The sequence below is a fragment of the Podarcis vaucheri genome (genome assembly GCF_965113315.1).
Source record: "Podarcis vaucheri genome assembly, chromosome: 2".
Lineage (NCBI taxonomy): Eukaryota > Metazoa > Chordata > Lepidosauria > Squamata > Lacertidae > Podarcis > Podarcis vaucheri.
The window spans coordinates 60,428,583-60,452,073 of record NC_138760.1 but is presented as its reverse complement, the minus strand read 5'-3'; the positions used below and the strand labels follow the sequence as shown (position 1 = coordinate 60,452,073).

At 42.3% G+C, this 23,491-nt stretch overlaps 3 protein-coding genes across 5 annotated transcripts in view; 2 read left to right on the top strand and 1 right to left on the bottom strand.

Annotated features, from left to right (window-relative positions):
* The window catches only part of LOC309527152 (uncharacterized protein), a 42,657-nt gene extending 37,552 nt beyond the window's left edge, over window positions 1-5,105 (top strand). The window contains exons 4-5 of the mRNA XM_082213718.1: window positions 1,547-1,686; window positions 4,558-5,105. Of these exons, the coding sequence (XP_082069844.1) occupies window positions 1,547-1,686; window positions 4,558-4,606 (189 nt within the window). The 3' untranslated portion in view covers window positions 4,607-5,105. The remainder of the gene's footprint in view (window positions 1-1,546; window positions 1,687-4,557) is intronic.
* The window catches only part of SHROOM1 (shroom family member 1), a 48,180-nt gene that overhangs the window by 1,263 nt on the left and 23,426 nt on the right, over window positions 1-23,491 (bottom strand). For all 3 annotated transcript variants that reach the window (XM_082213697.1, XM_082213698.1, XM_082213696.1), the window contains 6 exons: window positions 15,365-18,135; window positions 11,553-11,623; window positions 7,746-8,399; window positions 5,906-6,484; window positions 5,122-5,251; window positions 558-830 (listed from right to left, as the gene is read on the bottom strand). In XM_082213697.1, coding sequence (XP_082069823.1) covers window positions 558-830; window positions 5,122-5,251; window positions 5,906-6,484; window positions 7,746-8,399; window positions 11,553-11,623; window positions 15,365-17,989 — 4,332 coding nt within the window. In that variant the 5' untranslated portion in view covers window positions 17,990-18,135. The remainder of the gene's footprint in view (window positions 1-557; window positions 831-5,121; window positions 5,252-5,905; window positions 6,485-7,745; window positions 8,400-11,552; window positions 11,624-15,364; window positions 18,136-23,491) is intronic.
* Window positions 12,501-23,491, top strand: part of GDF9 (growth differentiation factor 9) — a 52,430-nt gene continuing 41,439 nt past the window's right edge. The window contains exon 1 of the mRNA XM_082213714.1: window positions 12,501-12,628. The gene's annotated coding sequence lies outside the window, so the exon portion shown is untranslated. The remainder of the gene's footprint in view (window positions 12,629-23,491) is intronic.

Genomic DNA, 23,491 nt, shown 5'->3' with positions numbered 1-23,491 from the left:
TCTTTCTTTCTTTCTTTCTTTCTTTCTTTCTTTCTAAAGCTTTCTGTCTACTTTTCTACCCATCTTTTACTTTATGGAAATAATTTTGAAGGGGAAAATGGCCAGAGATGAAAGGGATCCCATACATCCCACTCCCAATTCCTCTGCTGTCTCCTATGCCATGTGTCTAGTTTCAGTCTCCAAACAAGAGTTAATACTTCGCCCGAGAGATCTCCATATTGTGGAACACTGAAAAATTGTCCAAGATTTCCGAGGGGCAGAAGTCAGATAGGGGACAGCTGGCAACATGGTGATTTCTCACCCCATTACTGACAAGTGACACACACCCTCCTTCAAATGTTACCAGCAAACAGCCTGGGATCAGCCACATCACAGCAGCACCCAAGCTGCTGAAGGTCAATATTACATACTGGATCCTAAGCACCATTAATCATGGAATCCGCATTGTTGCAGCAGGTGTCTAGATTTAGAAATGTATGACCAGGCAACCAGAAGAGTCCTATCTTGAAGGGCATATAGTAAAACAGCCTCCCCTCAGTTCCTGCCTTGGAACTCACCTTCTCCTCAGCATCTGTGTTTTCATCCATTTTCTCCATAGCGTTTTGGACCCGAGCAAGGCGGCTGGAGAGGCACAGCAACAGGCTCACCACCTTCTCCAGATCACCAATGAACATCATGTAGCGCTCATACTCGTTGGGTTTACACAGGTCTTGAACCAGGGACTCCAGCTCCTTGCCACGCACAGCATACCCCTTAGCTTCAGACTCGATAAGCTCCCTCTCAAGCCACAGAGCCTGTAGCTTCAAATGGATGCTGGAAATAAGTTCTCTCTGCAAGGAAGGAAGCCATCGAGAAACTGAACTGGGTTTGATAGACAGGTTTTAATAGGGTGGTTCTCGGATAAGGTGGCAGGCCCTGAAGGAACACTTCGGAGGAGAACATTTTGAGCCAAAATTCTCTCCTACCTGGCATGGCAGGGTTTATAAGCCTCTTTTTACTGCCTTAAGCTCTTAGTTGAGTTTCATTGGGTGTGAAGGAAATCCAAGTCTGTCTAAAACATTGGACAGCTAGGAAGGCCTATTGCTCCATATTTGCCACCACAAAAATTGTCTTATTGAGGTTACAGGGATATCCTAAAAGGGACACAAAGCTTGGGCTAAAATTGCTTCTGAGTATATAGTTCCTTTTCAAGAAAACTGATCGAGGCAAGCCTTTTCACAAAATGCAGGAGGAAAGCTATACAATTCTGAAATAAAACAAATACAGTTTATTATAATGAAAATGCTGGCAAATATTACTTAGGTGAATGCCTTTTTTCACCGCTTGGCCTGGCTGGTAGTAGCTGCTATTATTTATTTATTTATTTATTTATTTATTATTAGGTTCACAGAACAAAATCAAAATATAAAACCACAAAATATACAATCAAAATAAAAACAACCCAATAACCCCCTCCCCCCCCCCAAAAAAACACATTTTAAAAGTGCATAGGATGTCAATGAAATCAACCAAAGGCCTTGTTTAAAAGGTACATTTTTGCCTTAAGGTGTATAATGAAGATGCCAGGCGAACTTCCCCGGAGACAGCACTCCACAGATGGGGAGCCACTGCAGAGAAGGCCTGTTCTAGTGTTGCCACCCTCCAGACCTCAGAAGCAAGACCTCAGAAGATGATCTCAGGGTCCAGGTAGGTTCATATGGAAAGAGGCAGTCCTTGAGGTATTGTGGTCATGAGCCATTTAAGGCTTTATAGGTCAAAACCAGCAATTTGAATTGGGCCTGGAAACTAACTGGTAGCCAGTGCAGTCAGATCAGGATCGGTGTAATATACTCAAACTGTCTTGCTCCGGTGAGCAACCTGGCCACTGAATTCTGCACTAGCTGAAGATTCTGAACGTATAATGCATCTGAAAGCAGCCCTGTTTAGGGAAGCTTTTAATGTTTAACAGACCACTGTATTTTAATATTTTGTTGGAAGCCGCTCAGAGTGGTTGGGGAAACCCAGCCAGAGTATAAATTATTATTATTATTATTATTATTATTATTATTATTATTATTATTATTATTTAACTCATTGCAGTAATCTAACCTTGAGGTTACCAGAGCATAGACAACAGTAGTGAGGCTATCTCTGTCCAGATAGAGGCATAGCTTGGCCACCAGCCAAAGCTGATAGAAGGCACTCTGGGCCACTGAGGCCACTTGAGCCTCAAGTGACAGCAAAAGATCCAGGAGTACCCCTAAGCTATGAACCTGCTCCTTCAGAAAAGCATTCCCCAAGCAACACCCTCTGGGAACGACCATCCAAGTAGGACTGGAACCACCGCAAGGATCTAAAACGCAAGTGGTTGCCCTGACTGATGCAAGCACCTTGTCAACATCCTTGAGCCTCATCAGCTGAAACTCATCTAATACAACAGGACTAGACTGTGCTCTGGACACCCCATGAGATTCATCTGCTAGTGGGATTCAAGACTTACAGTCACCAAAGAACTTTGTTTCTGGCATTTCCATAAGTGTACAAAATAGCTCACACCACCATGGGGTCTAGCTCAGCCATCTGTCCTCAAGCAGGCATCAGGCAGAAGAGGAAAAATAAATTCCAGGAAGTGGAGGAAAGCAAGCTACTGGTCCCCAATTTTAAAGCCTCTACAATAAAGTCAGATTCCCCTGTCTCCAAGGCCCTGGTATGCACACAATGAATGTCACTATACATCAGAGTTGAGGCAGCCAAACCTCTGTCTGATGCCAAGATTTATCAACATTTAGATGGGGAAAAGCATGGTAGGGCAGATAAGGAGTAAATAAGGGGGTCCTGTCTATGTGTGTGATGGGCGGGATTCAGCCACAGAAACTTGGACATGCATGTTTATACTAACTAGGCTGCCCCTATAGGAACCTAAAATGGTTTTTAAAACAGAGGGCAGTAAGATCAGCATGGCCACGTTTTAAAAATATTTTATTTATTTACCTTTGTGGCTTGCTCAAGTGGCTTATGAGGTTCTTGCTCACCCATTTATTCTCACAGCAACTCTGTGAGATAGGGAGAGAGGGGTTGAGTAGGCTGAGCTCACTCAGTGAACTTCATTGTTGAGTAGGGATTTGAACTTGGCTCTCTCTGATCTTAGTCTGGCATTCAAACCACTATCCAACACTGGCGCTTATATCAACGGCTGGGACAAGTCAGGTTCATCATTGGAAGCAACAGCTTATAAACTGCCGAAGAAAGTTACAGGTGGGCAGAACATGACTGGCAGAGTTGAAATGTCGCTAAGTTTTAATGACTAGCGAGCCTCCTTTGCAAAGAAACCTGGGATTTCTGCCAAAGGAGCCTCAGTATAACTATTTCCTCAGTTATGGTTTCATTCTCTGCATTGTGAAAGCCAACATGACACACCAAGCCTGTCAATAGGAAGGGCTGCCAGATCTCAAAACGAAGCATATCATATTCCCACGGGATGCCAGGTCTCATTCATGTAGGGTTCATGGCCTGGTCTCACCCAGTTCACAGCCATGAAGCTATTTCTAAGCAGGAGAATCTGAGGCAAGAAACCGCATTTATTCAAAACGGAACCAATGCATGCCAGATCTTCTGGCAAAGACATCACGACATCACCAGTGGAAAGGATAAAATAAGAGCAAAAACCTGTTGATGTTAAGGAAGGCAACTTAAACTTATTAGAACTGCACAAGCGATGGAACTAAGTTGCTAATTCCTTAGTGAATATTCTGACAAAAATGGTTTTTAATCTCATGGTAATAGCTCTTCTTTGTGTGTCACTTCAGAAAAGCTGAATGTTTGCACTATGCCTGCCAAATTAAACCTTGTTAAAACACCACTGATTTCAATGGAAGAAGCACATGCTTAACTCTTGCATAAATCAATAGGTAACTGGGCACAGCTGAGACGGTATTTGGTTTCCATGTGCTTTTGTTTTCTCCGGCTAATGTCCTCCTGTACACATCACATTCACACACAAAGGGACACCATATACACATGCATACGTGCACACACAGAGAGAAGTGCCATATCTTCACGCCTGTGCATGCACACACACAAACACACATTTGTACACACAGTTGCCCTGCCACCTTCTCCTGGGAGAACCCTCTGTTTACTGCTGAATCAGAGCAAACATCAACCAGGTTTTCTGTGGATTGACGTTTGCTCCAATTTAGCGCTTAAGAGCGTGTTTTCCAGGGGGAAGTGGTGGAGTAAAGGCAAAACTGCTCAGATTCATACCTAGAAAGCATGGGGCAAGTGGAAAACCACTCTGACCAGTGCTTTCCAGGCACAGGACAAGTGGAAGTGTGGATGAGCCCTTAGTCTGCATCTCTCTCTCTCTCTCTCTCTCTCTCTCTCTCTCTCTCTCTCTCTCTTTCTCTCCAACCTGACCAGGAGGTTGGCAGGCATATGTATGACAACAAACAGTGGGCCTAGAATGTATTTAGATGCTCTAGGTTCTGTCCACTAAGGTTGGCTTATTAAACTCCCACATTTGCCTCACCACCTGCCTCTAGTTTCTCTTTCACTGTCTTGTTCTCTTCATTTTTTCAGAGAAGGAGAGCAGGAGGGAGAACCAGAGAGAGAAAAAGACAGAGACTAAAGGAAAGGAAAGGGTGTTGTTTAGGGTTTTTTTGTTGGAGGAGGTTGTTGCTGTTATTGGTATTATTTTTTAATTTCTTTATGTGTTATAATTTATGTGGAAATTGTTTCAATTGGGTTGTGTGCTTTTTGATGGTTTTTATTGTTTATGACTACTTTTGTTATGTTTGTAATTATGTTTTTTTATGTTGTATGTCACCTTGAGCATGGTTTTAACTGTGAAATGGCAGCATACTAGAAGAATTATGTATGTATGTCTCTATGTATGTATGTATGAAAGGATGCAGTCAGACAAACATGGAAGTTTAGGAAACTGATGGAGGGTGGCTGTTAGTGTGTCACGTGTCACGGCTTGAGGAGACCTCAAAAATCTGGATCTGGATGGTTGTCCAAAGGTTGTCTGAAGTTTCCCCAGCCCTATTACACTCACATATCAGAGAGGAAGTCCCACGGAACCCAACAGAACTTCTATCTGAATAAACATATACAAGATTGCATGGTCACTCGTCTACCTACTTTCTTTGATGTAATGCTGTCTGGATCATCAAGACTTTCTCTGCTTTTACTCAGAATTTGGTCCGTACTTTGCTCAAGAAAACTCTGAGTCCCATGAGATGGGTCTGCTGCACAGTCCCTGCTTCTTTGGCTGTTAAAATAAAAAACAATCGTTATAAATACTTCTTTAACAAAGCATTCAAAGTATTACTAATTCAACAAAGATACTATAATGCCTGCTGGTCGCCAAAGTTCGCAGTTTGTTAGGAACCCCTGGTGTAAATTTTCTTAATGGGAGTTCAGGGTTGTAAAGAGACTCCCCCCCCCCCAAAAAAAATGATTTTCTTGCAGGGTGGGGTATGAAGCCAATACTCTGCTGGGTGTGGGGCATGTGTGTGAGAGAGAAAAATGTGGTTAGCAGTTTCAAAGGAGTCATCACAGGTGCCCCTTCCTGCTGGCGAAGTGAGGAAGAAGCATATGCTGTGGGTTCTGGTGAAATCTTGTGAGTGCCCTGCAAAATTTTGTGGAGGCCCTCATGAGATCTCGCTGGTACCTGGAAGCTACACAACCCAGTAAGTGAGGCTTTGGCAGGACTGGCAAGGGTAGGTGAGTTCTGTGCAGCATGCATACTGGAGAGCACCTTCCCATTTCACCTCAGGTGGCAAAAGAGGATGGGATTCCCCTGCCCTTACCCAAAGTATGCTTCCTGTGGTTCTCTGTGCCATATAAACATACAGTGTATGTACTTTCCTAACCCAAGAAAATTTTAAATAAAAAACAAATAAGAAGAAATATATAAACTTACTCTTTCTCTTGGACAGACTGAATTCCCTCCTTCCTTCTGCAGGATCTGCCTGGCATTGAAATGTTCACAGGGAAAAGGCCTTCCATGAGATCTAAAGCAGTCTTCCTGGTGGGATGGGGTGTGAGGATGTCAACCAGAGACTTGTCTTTGGCAATAATCTCAACCGCAAGGTCTTCGCACCTTTGGTCCTCTGTCGATATTGACTGTGCTAAAGATAAATCTGTGCCTTGTGCTGGAAGGTTACAGTCATGCTCATCTTGCAGAGCTCTCGAATCTGCTAATGGATGGCTAGTATTTCCATGTCCTTGGCTGTCTAACAAGACAGTGCAATAATATGCCCTGCTCTCTGAGTCATGGGTTGCGTTATTTGCCTCTAATTGCTGCCACTGGGTTCTTCCAGAAGCACTGGAAAGTTGGGATTTGTCACTTAATTCTTTCTTCAGCTGAGAATGTCTGCTGTTCTGTTCTTTGAAAACCGGGAAGTCAAGAGCCATGTCTGCACCATGTGAGTTTTCAGGAGAATTCTCATCTTCTCTGCTATTTCCAAGACTAGATTCTTCTTTCTCATGGACAGGGAAGCTAGAAGAAAGACAAAGCTGTATAAAATTATTGTGTTTCTTCTTTGCCTCTGGGTTCTAGGGATGGAGTACTCACTCAGGCTTCCATGTCTGGTTAAGTCCTGCTTTCAGGTTCATGACTGGTAGGTTTATAAACAGCTTTATTATTATTATTATTATTATTATTATTATTATTATTAAGAACAACAACAGAAACACAAATGTCTTTCAGCAAGGCAGAGCAGCACACACAGCCTTCTCTTCCATCGTATAGAAACATAAGCATGTGCACATGTGCACATACAGAGCCATACCCAGTAGGACTGCATCACACCTAGCAAGTATTAATGGGGAAACCAGATTATTCAAGTACAGGCCCCTGAAAAGGTACATTGAGTACACAACAGGAATTGTGCGGGCTGCTACCTTTCCCCACAACTGATTCTGCTCCTGTGTCCATCACACAGAAATGCAACAAATGACATTTCCTAGCATGGGCAGAAGAGTAAGCTGCATCTAATTAATTTCTGTGCATCAAGCAAAAGTCAGATATTTAGCTGCAATATCTTTCAGGCTCTCCCACCCCCTGCCCCACATTTAACCAGACATGCTCATGACAAAGGTGCTCCCAAAACCTTTTGTTTTTGTTACTTGAGTTACATTGGCGCCACTGTGTTGTGTTGTATACAATAGAATACTTCAGGCACGGTACAACCATGCTTTAGATGTATGGTGTGAATGTGGCCCAAACTTAAGGGTCACACAGACTATGCTGTGTACCACACACATCTCTGCCCTCCCAACATCTCGCTGCCATCTGTGCCCCTTAGCACCTGTCAACTGAGGTGACTGCATCACGCCCCCTAGTGGTAGGGGCTGCCCCTGGAGCCTGGATGGAGAAGGCTGGTCCAGAGCCCGAGAATGCTTTGCAGCAAGGAAGATACCCCAGGCTGCAGTTCCCATAGCCTGCCACATGGGACAGCAGCACACAGAAACAAACATCCCCAGTTCCAGTCCCGGCAGTTCCCAACACTCAAGACTATTATTAAGAAGCAGTCGAGGGAGGCAAGCATGAATATAGTGTCAGCAACATTCTGTTCCTCTCCTTCAAAATTGCACTTTTCCAGGCCAAAGTGATTGTGAGCTTTTCCCGGGGGTTGCAGAGTGCATCGCCTTCTACGTATTGTACATGTTATATGTGCATGTGTGCTCTCTCTGAGTTGACATGGCAGCTCAGAATAAATAGAAACACATTGGCCCCAAATGGGAATGTTTCTTTTTACCTGGTACTAGGCTCTTCCTTGACTTGCTTTCCTTCTGTGGAAGCCGGAGGCATCGGGGCAGGCTGCGGTGCTCTTCTGCTCAGAACAAAACTCCTACTTTCTCTGTGGAGGGAAGGGAGGTCAGAGGCTGCATCTGAGCCACTGCCGAAAGACTCCTTAAAAACCTCATCGTCCATCTCAGCAGGAGCAGGAGGGGCTGGTGAAGAATGAAGGGGCTCCAAAGGTAGGTTGGGAGAAGGCAACCTGCCAACCGAAAGCAGGGGTACACTGCTTACACTTGGGAAAGCGTGCGAGACTTTATTTGTGGCAGGGGGTTGTTTCAGTTCATGAGCTGTTGAATTTGACCCCCTTTGTCCTCCAACAGCTTCCACATGTGGCTGTCTGAGCCCAGATGATGCAGGCTCACAATGATGCAAAGTATTTGGATGCTTTTCTCCTTGCCAGTCTTTGCCCGTCTGTAGCCCAGAGGAAAGATGCCAACTCTTCAGATGGGGAAGCTGATCCGTACTTTGGCTCAATGGGGACAGTCTGGCCATTTCAGAGGTCCCAGGTTCCCCCATAGACTCCCCTATTCTTCCAGCACTTTGCTTTGCAGCCACCAGAGCATGCGTTTTGTCAGATGGATCAGCTTCCAATTTCTCCTTTGATGGGGAGCTAAAGTTTGGTTTCAAATATATATATTAAAAAGCAGAGTCACTTCATTTCATTCATCCTTTGCCCTAACAGACCAGCTTCCATCGTCTAATTATAGAATGAGGCTTCCCTCCCCACCTAGCGCCAAATGGAAACAGTAGGGAAGCATTTGCACTGAGAAAATGAAAAACAAAAAACTAAACTTTTGAAGATTCAAAACCTGAGCAGCAACCTGAGTATGAAAAGCAAGCACCTGGAAGCTCTCTGATACCCAAATTGTTACTCATTCATATGTTAAATCTGCTAGGTAAGCACACCCTCAGTGATGTTAACTGACACACGCAAATTGATTTTGTGTAAGGCTTTCTATGTGATCACTTAGCTATTGCCTCTCAAGGGTGTTTAGCTGTCCTGCTTCTGCCCAGGGCAACAACCACCTTAGGTAATGAACACCAGCTTTTTGTGCGTGTGCGTGCAAACAACAGCTTGTTCATTTGCTATATTAATGCACGCATTAAAAGAGCATATGTCCCTACCATCAGATAACAATGGGCGTATATTGGGGGCAGGTGGGTTATAAAATGATGTGTTCCCTTCCTTTAGAGCAGCTGACTGTGCAAACCTAATAAATCTGAAGCACTTTTATGAGTTGCTTTGAAGTTGGAATCCTAATGCACTGGAATGCAGTTATGGTACCACATTTCGTTCTGGAAAGGAACTGAAGAATTTAAAGGGTGCGGGAAATGGAGGTAGCTGATGAAGGTTAAAGTGTGCTATTCTAGTCAGGCCTGTGGCTTTCTCTGTCAGTGAAAGATAATAAAATGTATCATCCATAGTCTATAAATCTGTGCTAACCGATGGGATAATCTTACATCTAAATATTTTTCCATCCTTCACTTAACTTGAGTTTTAACCCATCTTTTTATACTGCATCTGTGCCAAAACTCCCTTTGGTTGTAAAGTTCTGTTTTAAGCACACATCTTAAGAGTTATAAACAGATCCAGAGGAAACTTCCATTTTGTTCTCCTTAGGCATGTTTCCCCCTTGCAAGTCAAATGCTTTTTCAACAGGAGATCAGATGGTGGAGCTATGATCTCAAATAATGGGCAACAGAACTACTAACAGAATGCACTTTTGGAACATGGAGAGGAATTTCCTCTGCTCCATTTGCATCCATTTCACATTTTTCTTCTTCACATTTTGAGGCCCATGAGAGACTCAAACAACAGTTGAAATAAATTAATAAATTAAAAAATTGTCCAGTAGCACCTTAGAGACCAACTAAGTTTGTTCTGGGTATAAGCTTTCGTGTGCACCCACACTTCTTCAGATACACTGAAACAGCAATCACCAGACCCTTATATATAGTGGGAGGGTGGGGTGGGGTTTTCCCCAGCTGTAGGGTGGCTGAGGCCCCGTGGTGCGCCCTGTCCCTATGGGCACCGTACGCTCTGTGCCTTCCCTGTGGGCGCTGCACACCCTGTCCCTATGGGCGCCACGTGCCCCCTGCTGCACAGGGTGCATGGTGCCCACAGGGACTGGACAGCACAGGGCCAGGTGTGCCCATAGGGAAGGGATGGGTGGTTCGCTCCGCCCCCGACGCCCCAGGTGCCCGAGAGTCTTCCTCCGCCGCTGTTTACATTGCGTTTCTAGGGGCTTTTCTTGCATGTGTTTATTACTCACTTGCAGAAAATGACAAGTCTGATCTACATATACAGCAGAATAAGTTTGCAGAATCTTGAAGTGGGGCAGAGTGGATTGTACTACTCCAGACTGCAGGTAGATCATGATATTTTTTCAATGCTGCCTCATGTCAAAAACTCCCTGCAAGTAAAAATAAAACAAACAAAAAACCTACCAAACTAGGAGAGGGGAACTTGTGCAACATGGCTTCCTCAAGGCTGTGCTAGTTTTCTACCTGCAGTGAAGACCTTTTAAAAACAGGATTTTTTTAAAAAAAAAAACACAGTACAAATAAATTATTATTATTGTTATTGTTATTTATTTTCCTGTTCACTGGTGAAGACCCTCTAAAGGAAAATAAATAACAATAACAATAACAATAATTTATTTGTACTGGATTCTACTGAACCAAGACGACAGTTTTATGAACATTTATTCTAAGGAGTGTGGCATGCACAAGATAAAGTTCTTCCTAAGGAAAAAGAAATGGCTAGATAGAAATTAAGACTTCTTCTGGATTAATTCCATGAGCTGTTAAAGATCCAGAAGCTCTTGCTTTCTTCAAATATCCCTGAATTTGATGGTTGATGAGGGAAAATCTCCAAGTCAGAGATATTGTGGTGATGCCCCCCCAAAAAAACACACGCCAAACAACACACTCTCCAACTCTTGAATTTGCTGCACTCATTCTTGATTCCATCCTGAGTTAAAACCATTATCTGCAACCACTGCATTCATTTGCAACCCCAATAGTGCTACATAGAAGGCAGAACCATTAAACCCTTTCAGTTATACAGATGTTTTGTTATTCACTTGTTTGTTTTCAAAGCGACAGATCAACAATGTGCTGGAATGAATGGGAACTGAATGGAGAATGCAAATCCATTATGCCAGCAACCGTGCACATCCACAAGAAAGCCTGAACATACATTCACCCAGTCCGCATGCACAGTCTCAAAATGATGGTGGGGCAAGTGACTCTACCCAGGAGATTTCGTGCATTGCTTGCTCAATAGGAAAGTTGCACAGTGTTATATCACAGTAGCCTGGCAGGTAGAATTGCTCCGATGTTATATCACAGTAGCCTGGCAGGTAGAATTGCTCCGATGTATCTGAAAAAAACTTTTACGTTTGGGTGGAACTAAGAGCTGGTTCAGACATTTAACTGTGTTGTTCTTACCATGAGACACATTTCCAGTGATGCACTTACACTACAAACCTAATGTATGACTCACCCCATACAGCGATGGCCTCCCAGAAACAATTTCCATGACCATCACAGTAGCTAAAACATTAGGGTCCAATGGAAATGGAACCATAAGCAAATGGAAATTCCTTCTGAGATGCAATGGCCAAACTTCTGAAATGGGGCATGCCTGTCTTAGGTTCTCCACATGAATAAACCCATGGGAAAAGCCTATTCTCATCGAGACATAACACAGTGAAAATCTAATCGTAAGAGCTGGTCCTGTGAATATTTGCACACTTACTTGGGGTGCGTGGGATAGTATTCATGGTCTTGAGCCGACAACGCAGGGCAAGCTGTGGAGCTATAGAAAACCTGGGGATGGAAAACAACCATGTTTTATGATGAGGAGACCTCTCCATATGACTTTGTAGCTCTCTACTTTTCATTTGCATGATAACTGACTAGGAAGAGATTTCTCAGCCCTAAATAAGAAAAGTTTTTTAATACCCTCTGTTATGGCACTGTTAATACCCTCTTTTAATACTCTCTTCTATGGCACTCCCACATTTTGCTACCAGCAGAAAACAGAGAAATGATCAGGGACCTGTGTTTTCAGGCTCAAGATGAAATGGCTAATTTGACCATCTTGTATCCATTGGCTTCCTCCAGAATATTGTCTCCAATACTGAGCTTCCTGAGAATCCCACCTTTCACACAGACAGCAGCAAGTCCTTTTCTAGTCCTCACAGACAGGCTTGTCTATGTGTGTGCAAAGCCAGGTGACTCTTAGCAGCCAAATAAGTGCCTGAATAAATAATGGCCAGTCGGAGAGGGATTTTGCTCCTTGCTATGACCAAGAGAAATAGAATGAAGTTTGGGGGAAAAGAAAAAATAAGCAGATATGTATCATTTTAGCACAGCAGCATACATGTAGCTTGGTGAGTTCTATTCCAATTTCCAATGCTCACAATCCAAATCTTCATCATTCCGCTGCCATTTGACAGGGTTCTTTATGGCAAAAATGTAGCTATCCTTCAAAATGTGCACTCTTCTGAATTTTGCAATGCCCAGATTTTGTACCAAATGAGGTGTACAAGGGTGTGCATGAAACGGCATATATATTAGTGAAAATGACGTACGCAAATGCATTGTGTTAAGGAAAATTGCTTTCAGAAATGTGTATATTACAGAAAATTGCACACAAAAATGTTTTATTCTGAGAAATTCACAGCAAAATGCTGGCAAATTTTTATGAGGACTCTTTTTGTTTGTTTTTTTAAAAGATCACAATGTGATGTGGAAATCTGGAGAACTTAAAGACTGAATAAACAAGAAGCTGAGAGAAACCAAAACCAGCAGGCTCGTCCAACTCTAGTGGTAAGAATAAGTCTGCTCCAGATCTCTGAAGAGGTACTGGTTGTGGTGGATAAAGTAAGCTACTGGTTACTTTACAATGAGCAGTCTTAGAAGGAATCTCTTTCAATCATGGTGATGCATGTCATTTATTTTATATTGAAAAGCTCTACAAACCTTTTGCTTATAACATACTGTATTTTTCTGTGTATAAGACTGTATTTCCCCCCTTTTTTAAGTTTAAAATTGGGGGCCGTCTTATACACGGAATGTTTAAAATATTTATTTCTTAATTTGGGCTCAAAGAATAGGGTTGTCGTATACATGGGGGCGTCTTATACACGAAAAAATACGGTACTTGATAATTTAGTAAGTATATTGTGAGCAATAGCTACCTAGAGCTGGTTACCAAACCACATCTGGAACCAAAACTGAATGGCAATGACTTGCCGAAGGTCATATGTAGTAGAGGTGGGACTGGACTGAAGGTCCCTCAGTTCCAAAAGAAGAAACATTAGAAGACAGACCCTAAACTTTCCTTGGTTCCGAAGTAGTAATACACAGCCCTCCAGCAACCACCATGGCCCATGGTCAGGAATGATGGAAATTGGAATGCAACAACATCTTGAGGTCCATAAGGTCTTTAGCCCTCTCTTAAGAGTTCTCTAAGGCATAGTGCCAGAGTACTCTGCCATGCTCCGTAACCTCATTTGTTGAATGGCATATACCAGGAAAATATTAAGCTGCACTATCCTCAGCCTGACACAGACCAAAGGTCCATCTTGCCCAATAACAGAATTTGCCTGCTGCTTCCTGACCCTTAAAACAAAAAGTGACTAGCTACCCTTAGCAGGAGTCTTTTTTCTCTCTCCTGAAAACCAGAGAGATTATGAACAGTTTCTTATTATATATGTAGGTAGTACTACTGCTCTTTCTCTATTTTTTCCTTCCCTTTTGCCTCTGTTTGCCTTCCTTATCCTGTTTTTCCAGCACTGTTGACAGACATTGTCCTCCAAATGTTGGCACTGAGAAGTGCATATTTCTCCCCTGAAGCTGGAAAAGGTTTATGGAGCATGACAGAAATCAAAATAGCCAACAGCTGATGTTGGGGCGGAGGATGAACCAGGGGAGTATTAAACAGGGAGTCTAAGACAGTGGGGCAGTTCGCACAACAGAGCCTCTTCTGGAATGGCAAGCTCCAGAACCTGTGTGGTTTCTCTGAGGAATGGAAATCCATCACGATTCACCACCTATGCCAGTATAGCTTGCACCTCTTTGCAAAAGACACCTCTTTGCAAAAGACAAAAATTCCTAATCAGAATTCACTTCCATATAGGGAATTGTACTACTCTTGAGATTTGCACATTACAAGTGAATTTTACATTGGCAATTGGACTTTCATGAAGAAGCTCTCCAAGCTGTTTGAAAGAACAAAATTATGGTGAGTTCATGATTGTGCTGTCGCATTCAGACTGGAAAAGTCAGAACTGAAAAGAAGTTAGGAGACCAGAAGTTTATTATATAATTTTATCCAATTCTTCTGTATTAGAAAATATGGAAAAGAAGAGCTACTGATATGAGAAGTGTTGCAGCAGTTTTTAGCCTCACATTCCTAAGTCCTGCAAAGATAACTTTATTTCAATAATGCACAATTCCAGATATACTGTAGCTCTGCTCTATGGCATTAAATTATGAGAGGGGGAGAGATTACAGAATGCTACAATTCAAGCAGCACTGGGCATGAACAGTCAAAATTAAGCCTCAATGGTAGAGAAAGTAAGGGATATGAAATCATCAGTTTCATTTTTGGTTTGCTCTAATTCCATAACATGAACAATTCCAACTCTTGGTAGCGCCCTTCTTAAATCAGAATGAAAATAATTTAAGAATAATTTACGCTACCAAGAATTGGAACTATTCAGTTTACTGAATTAGAGCAGATTTTCCCATCCTGCCCTCTAGATGTTGTTGGACTTCAATTCCCATGAGCCACAGCCAGGATCACCAATAGTTCTGGATGGTGAGAATTCTAGTGCAAAACAACTCAAGGGCCCTACGTTGAGGAAGGCTGAACTAACATTTCATGCTAGTTTTCTTTAACATTTATTAGAATGCACCATGCATAATAAAGGCATGCTTTCTTATTATTTTCTTCAATCTGCTTTCCAAACTCCAGTGTTATCTTTCCAGTACAATCAACAGGGGGACGTCTACCCAGGCAAAATGCATCCTGATGGTGCACTGCAAGATACTCCTTCATGGTCTACATCATGGGTAGGCAAACTAAGGCCCAGGGGCCGGATCTGGCCTAATCGACTTCTAAATTTGGCCTGCGGAAGGTCCGGGAATCAGGGTGTTTTTACATGAGTAGGATGTGTGCTTTTATTTAAAATGCATCTCTGGGTTATTTGTGGGGCATAAGAATTTGTTCATTCCCCCCCCAAAAAAAAAATATAGTCCAGCCCCCCCAAGGTCTGAGGGACAGTGGACTGGCCCCCTGCTGAAAAGGTTTGCTGAACCCTGGTCTACATTTAGATAACTGATAATAGCAACTTATCAGTAATACAATTGCAAGTGGCAAGTTATATCTTAGGTCACATCCACACCACACACTTAAAAGAACATTGAAAGCACATCAACTTCGCAATCCTGGGAACTGTAATTTACTAAGGATGCTGGGAGTTGCATCTCTATGGGGAAGCTGTGACTATTAAAGTGGTACAAATGTGTGGATGTGACCTAAATAGCTACTTGATTTACCTGCACAGGAGGAGGAGGAGTTGATTTTGATCTCCCTCGGCTTCTGCTGCAGACAGAGCCTGAGTGAAGAAGACTTTTAGCTGAGTCACACTTGCTGGCACAACTTCCTTCATTAGCCATTTCAAATACTGGGGAACTGGTGCTGTGTCTGTCGGTCATGGTGGCAGCAGTTGTAGATGTTAAACTGGGAGGGAAAGAGGGTGGCTCCTGAGTCTTCGCTGGAACAGGAAACTGGCAGAAACCATCCATATTCCTCAGCTTTCTGCTGGCACTGGGATGGGAAGTGCTGTCTTCCACAAACTTCTTTGAATTTGAAGTCCTCGGTTGCAAAGGGGGCTTTTGCTGTGCGCTGCTCTGCCCAGTGGCAGGCCGTTGCCCAATCTTTCGTTCCATGTAGTCAAGAAGTGCGTTGTGCTGTATTTGTTTCAGTTCTGCCTTAGAAAGAGACCTTCCCTGGTTTTCCAGAGCTTTACCTCTAATGATCTTAGTGTCTTGTTCATTGATCTCATCGGACCGGGACCTTGCATTTTGCTTTCTCCACGGACTGCTTTGATCTCTCTGATCATCCAGCTGGTTGAGTTTCTCGGGTTCAGAATAAGAGATTTTCTTCTGTTCTTTGGTAGCCCTTTTCCTTCCCCCAATTCGGGCAGCTTGTGGCCTCTTTGATTCTTCGTCATTGCTGATGCTTTCCAGTGGCCTGGAGGCAGGAATCAACTTGGAGTCCTCGTTTGTACTAGATAATGACAAAGACCTGAGATGCTGAATGGATGGCCTTGAAGACGGTGTCTGCTTCAGCCGAACAGGCAAGCTCATTTGTAAATCCTTTCTCTTGAAAGACGTTTCTCTCAGGACCTTTCTTTGAGCAACTTTTAGTTTTTCCCGATAGTCATTCTTGAACTTCTCATCCACTGATGATACAGGACTCTCTAGAATTTGCCCTTCATGGTTGCTGCCAGGATTATCCACACATGGGTTGGTGTCCCTTGGTATCTCTATCGGCTCTGCAGAGACTGGGAGATTGTTTCTTGGAGTTCTTAAAGCAACATCATCTCCTCCTCCTTCTTGAGTCCAATTTTCATGACTCATAAAACTGGGATTTTTCCCACCAGAAAGATAGTAAAGCAGAGGAGTTGTCTTTCTGTTTATCTTTATACTGGCAAAGTCATCTGGGGGCTGGCTTTCAGTTTCCTTAGAAAAATGATGCTTTGGAAAACAAACAGGCTTGAGCATTTCCTCTTGCCTGGGGTTCACCAGAAGTTCAGGGCTGCTATCCATGTCATTTTTCTTTGCTTTTCTAAACCCATTCAGTGGTTGGGAAGCAGAGGTCTCAGCATCGTGACTATAATACGGTAATGCACTGGCTGTCTCCTGGACTTCCCAGTGAGGTGTTTCTGTGAGGTCCAAACCATGAGGCAGTGGCTTCTGCATTCTGGATTGCTGATTTAGAAGTGGTTGCCAGACATCTCTGCTTCCTTCCTCAGAGCTGAAGAAATGTTTCTTGTTGCCTTCATAGCTTTCAATCATTCCTAGCACAGCCTTGTTGGAAAGAGAGCTGTCAGTGTATTTTAAGTTCGAACGGCTTTCGTATTCATCTTGGCCCAATCCTGAGCGATCAGCAACTCTGAATGGATGCAGAACACCATGAAGCGGCCCCTTCTTTGTGCTGGATACTGCCACGCAGCTTGGCAGATCTGCTGCGAAAGCTGGTTTGTGTACACTGCAGGCATAAAAATACTGTTTGTTCTCTTGTGTATCATTAACAGCATTGTGGCTGGTATGTAGTGACGGAGAGGACTTAGACTCCATTGGCTCAGGAAATGCATAAGAGCAGACTGAATTTTGAGCACACGAAATATTCCGGGTCTTGACCAGAGAACCAGATCTTAAATTTTCTTGGAAAATGAAAGGTGTGGTGGATATGGTGGAGCCGGTATTCCTAGAGATATGTTGACTGACAGGATACAAACTGTCACCCTCTTCTGTGACTGGGCTTTCATCCTCCCATCTAGAGAGCCAGTAATCATTGTGATAGTTTGCTGGAGAGTCGGTATCTTGAATGCACACATCTGCATCCATACTGGGGTCAAAGCAAATTCCAGGATCTACATTTCTGTTTGTTTTATAGCTATCAACTCGAGTTGGTGGGGATGGTGGGTGAGGAGATGGAAATCTAGCCAATGGTGGTGATGGTTGGTATGGCAACCCATGGGCAGAAGTGCTTCCACATGGCTTGCCAATGCCAGAATTTTCCAATATATAGTGGCTGCTCTTTCCCACTGCCTTGTCTCCATACATCTGTCTAAATGCTGGATTTATTGCACTGGGATTATAAATGCCTCTAACATATCCTGAGTCCATATATGATAGCTGCTCTAGAGGCAGAGAATCATGCTCATTATAGCAAAATAGGACAGGACACTCTGGGATATTTGAGCCACCCGAGAAAGAACTATATGCAGAGTCTGCTTTTCCAGGAATGTGTAAGCACTGGTCTATGCCACTGATGGATTTATCTGGTGAAAACCTGTTAGCATCGCTAGGTGAGGCCACTGGCTCCAAGAGGTCAGCTATTCTTTTGACGTGCCTGAGGTTCCATCTTGATATTTCACTCTCAACAGAAGACATATTCTCTTTCACTAATCAGTCTGTTCTTCCAAGTAAGAAACTGGCATAATATTAAGAGGTCTTTAATTTTATGGCCATGACTAATCATATTTTATTGCAGATATTTTCACATGTCATCATCGCACCTCATGAACGGAGAGATGATCCTAGGAAAGAAAAGAGGTAATTGAAACACATCAGTGTTGCTTACTGCCATCTTACTACTACATAGCCCAATTAGATTCACGGGCCACCCCCAGTAGCCCCACCCATAAGCTTTTGATTGGTTGATCACAAGAGCCAATTCAAATATCTAATAGAAGCAGGAATCACATAAAAGGTGAAACAGGTTTCACTTGTCCTTCTCCTCACCATGTAACATTCAAATTGACTTTCAATGCTGTCTCTGTACACTTACAGTTTCTTACAGAAACCCTCCTCTGCCCCAAAAAACTAAAAAATGGTATGTTGCTTTCATAGATCCTGTCTCTGTCCATGAGTTCCCAGTTCTTCCTCCATCACCGTCTGCTTCCTCACCATCCTAGCCATGTTTTTTTCATTTTGGAGTTTGACCCTGAGTTCAACTGTGAGTCACTAGGAATCTTCTGTACTCTTATGTTAGCTGTCTCTGCCCCAACTGATTCCACATCTGGACTTTCTCAGGCTTGAATACAGATTCACTTGCTAATTAGCAGCCCTAATTTGCCATTGCTGTGAACACTTCCATTTCATAAATAACTTGTCCTGTTCTTTAGCCTAAAAAAGGTGTCTCAGATTATATATCACTACAAACAAGACAGCTTCCCTCATTCTGTTTGGATATATTATAAGTATTATCCTTCACTGAGTGTGTGCCAGTATCCTTCAGGCATAAGAATAGTGAACACTATGCTTCTTGGGTGCTTATAATTTGAACGATGTAATTTACATTTTTGTTTTATAAACATAAGATTTGATGGCATCTTGATTCTCACAAAACGTGAAATTTTTATAATTGTCTAAAGCTTTGGGGAAACTATTTGCAGTGCATCTGAGTTGAAGATCACATCTATCAAACAAAGTGGTGCTGTGTTAATATTTAGCTACATTATCACATCGAGACAAGGATTTATATAAAAAGCAAAACTTTTGAAGAGCTGGCAAGGATTGCTGCATTTTTTTCATAAAGGTCCAAAGGTTCACTTTTCAAACTTCAAATAGTGGGCCAGTTCAGAAGTAATGATCTTGGCTCAATAAACCATGGTTTATTAAACTAAGAACAAACACAGAATCTGATCCAATTCTAGTTTTCATATCCTGGTTAGTAGGCAGAGACTAAGGCACAATTTCCTGGATTCTGTATAACAGGGCACAAATCATTAGACAAGTACCTAAACCAGCACACAATGGAAGGAGAGAAGGGGGGGGGTCCAGGCACAATGCTCATTTTTTGTTTCATAAATAAATTATGCCAAGATTGTTTTATCTGAACTGGCCCAATTTCTTCAGTTAGTTGTAAAGATAAATAAGAAGGGCCAGTGAGTTTTCCAAAGGAGGGCACCATTCAGTCAAAAGTTAACATGTTAAAATCAGAATGATTTCAATGAGAATTGGTGAAACACATGCTCACTTGTTCAACTGAAATAAAACTTAGAAGTCCTTGGCCGTGCCCAGAACTTCTTGGTAGAAATGCAGTGTCCCTCCTATTTTGGCCAAAGCCTGCATTTTAAGTGTGTGTGTGATCCTTTCAAATTTATCTGTGAAATGTGGGCACATATTAATACAAATGTCTTGACAAACCTAAGAAGTAGTGTTATCCTTTGTTTCTCTAGAATTCTATAAATAGCTCAAAATATATGTCAAATACTAATACCGAAAGGTCCTGCTAGATCAATCATGTGTAGACAAAAACAGTTGCTACAAATTTCCATGATGACATATTGAAATCATTATATACCTTTCAAAAGCCTTTCCTAGGACTCAGCTACATTTGTAAAGATAAAGCGCTTTATATGTGTTATAACACTATAATACCAGATGGTGCTGTGGAGTCCTGCTTTCTGCCAAAAGGACTTCCCTGTGTGAAGTTTACAACTCATTTAATTAAATCACTTCTTTGATGTGTCTGGATCCAGTCCTAGACTGTCTGAAGTCTGATTTCCCCCTGCCCCACGAAGCAGAATTCTGTCTGCATTGGCAAGATGGGAGAACAATAATGCTAAGATAACTTCCTGGCATTTTATGTCCATGGTTTTAGCAAGCTGGTGAGTGTCCAAAACAACAACACCACAACACATTTTAAAATTACGATAGTCCAGAGAAATAAAGTGACCAGAGAAATAAAGTAGTGGTAATGGGCATCACAAAATACATTATCAGAAGTAGTTTTGTTGCCGATGTCAGCAGATAACTGGAGAGGTCTTTGATGGTACACAAGAAATGCTCTCACTTCCACAGCAGGAAATTATCTGGTCTGTAAACAAGCACCTGGAGCCAAAGAACATTGCATCTAGTTTCGTGTGCCAAAATGAACTTTGGAGAGGTGTTCCATCACCACCACATCCATATGCCACATAGCAAACATCTTCTGAAACTGTTGGAAACTGCCAGTCAAAGGGAATGAATGAATGCATGCATGAACCACTTGGTTATCAGTGCATTTAAAGCAACTGGTTTGATTCTGGCCAAAATTCCTGGGACAGTGGAATCCAGTCCTCAATACTTTTATTAAACCCCTTTCAAGTTATATTTATGGTCTCATGGTCAACATTGCTTAGCCAGCCTGCTGAAACATAACATATTATCTCAAAGGAGGATAATTGCATGTTTGTGCTGGCATGTTCTAAGGATATCTTCTAGATTGGGTGTTTGGATATCTGTTTAATCTGGTAAAGGCATCTTGGCTGCCTGTCATCAAGGTTTTTTCCACCCAAAATATAAGAAGTGTGATTAAAACCAAATATCACTGGTTACAAAGTAACAAAAGATGGAAGGAGCCACAGAGTCCAAATAGTAATTTGTGTCTTGTGACCAATAAGGCACATTGATAATGAAAATTGTAAAATGCATATTTCATAGTTAACAAATCACAAAACAGTTTATAACATAGCATAACTTCCATGGTGAATAATTTAATAAACATCACTCACTCTATTTACATATTCTGACATATTGTATTAATCTCAGTCTTAACATAAGTCATGTTTGAACTATATGTTCTCCAGTAAGTAAATGAATTTATTATAGTGCCTTGAACTTTGTTGTTCCAATGCATAACGTTCCAGTTTCCATGTAACGCTAAGCCAAACCATGGCTTAGTGCAAATGAGCAAACATGTGAGCTCCCAGAGGAGATCACAGCTTCTTTGTTCCTTCTCCAGCTGGTCTGCTACTGTCCTGAATGAAGCCATGGTTTGGTTTAGCAGGTCATCTGAAGCAAGGCTCACGGTTTAGTTCTCTCCAAGCAAACCACAAGCTTTAACTAAGGTTTGCCCTATGGTTCACAGTTCATTGTTTGCCTGGAGAGAGCTACACCACACACTTGGATTCAGTTGATACACTAAGCCAAACTACACTAAGCACTGCACAGCAGCAGAAGGACCAGAGAAGGAGCAAAGTAGCCACGAACTTCTCCCCAGAAGTCCATGCATTTGCTCATCTGTGCTAAGTCATGGGTTAGGTAAGTGTTAGGTACAAATGAACTCTCCCTATAAGTGTATGACCATGCTGATTTCCTTCTCTGCATGAGATCCAGCGAAGAGGTGAGAGGGCATCTGTTTGTGCAACAGGGCTGCTGCTTCTTCCTCTCCTTCTCCCTTCAGCTCTCAGGATCAGATGCACAGGGAAGAAGACAGGCCAAAATTCCCTTTGATAAGGTGGGTTTCTATTGCACAAGCGGGAAGACATCATTGGAAGTTACCCTCTGACACTTACCATAGTTGTCAAGTTTGTCATATAATCTATGTTCCATACCCTTGGTACCCATATACCCAAAGAACAGAGGGTTTTGTTTTCTGAATCTAAACAGCCACCCAATCTGCAATTAACAAGTGAGAACAAGAACTTCCCTGTTACCTCAAAAATTTCCCCGGGCACCAAACAATTTTCCAGTAAATCATGACCTACAGTATTTCCATGAATGTAGAGTTTTAGTAATTTGGGGCATGCCCATAAAACATGCAATAGAGTTACTACAGAAGCTCAACATCACTAGCCATGATCACTTAAACCGTGTTGATTCTGTCTAATCTTCCTGTTGTTAGATACCACCTATGTAATGTTTTATAAACAATGAAAGTATAAAGCACACATTTATATGCCAGTATAAAATATACTGGTTGCACATTGCAAGACTGGAATGTTCTTTTTTCCATGGCAAACAACAGGGCAGCCAAATATTTATGTTTTAAAGGATTATGCAGCAGTTTCGGTGGCAATGAAACTTATTTTCCAGCAGCTTTTTTTGGGCCCAGGGTGTCAGGCTCATAAATGCATGCTGACTAAATAATTTCTAACGCAATTACACACATCAATCCAACACCCAGTTTATTGTACAAGAGAAAATCATTCTCTAACTGTCTCCATTGCCTCATCAAAAACCTAAGTAGTTATAGATTTGTGCTTGGTTAGCTGCTGGGATGAAAGGCCACATTGATTTAGCCACTTAATGTTCTCTATTATTATCATCATTATCATCGTCATCATTATTATTTAAAATATAGTCTGGAAGCTCTTCCTCCAGATTATGGAAGGAAGGAACACCAGAATGAAATACCAGAAGCATCATCCATATTGATGATAAACTGCTTTGTCGGTTGTGCACTATACATCATAATGACAGGCAAATACTTTTGGCCCTGCAAAACACACCAAACCAAGTGCAACTATTCGGACAGTAATGGAAAAGGCCAGCAGCAGCCCACAGATGCTCCATTATTAGAAATATAACATGGCAGCTACTAGAGTGTAAATCTGCCAAAGGTTTTAAAAACTAGTCCACTTTTATAGGGCTGGAACAGGCAGCATTTGACAGTGCCTTCTGCTATTAACAACTTGATATCCCTGCTGCCATAAATAATCAGAACCCTCTGTAAGCACCTCGTCACAATAAGAAGGACCTCAAACCAAGGCATCAGATGCTCCTCAGCAGCATGTAACATACCTCAGTGGTCACAGAACTGTGCACCCAGAATTGATGCTTAACATGCCACCAGACTGAGGCCTGCAGTCGAAGTTTTCAAACCTCCTTTGTTGGAGAGGCTGGATGGTCATCTATCAGGGATTCTTTAGTGGCAATTCTTGCATTGCAAGGAGTTGGACTAGATGATGCTTGAGGGTCCTTCCCAATTCTAAGAGTATACAATTTGGAGAGGAGAAAAACTATGAGGGACACATCTACCCTTCGCTCCTTACTTCATAGGAATTTCATGGGGATTCGGATTTTGACGTGCAAGGTCACACTGGTCATCCCTTTGCCAGATCTGTGGCCCAAATGATGCCAAATCAACCCCATTAATTGGAGGTTGTTGGAGATGCATTCCCAGAG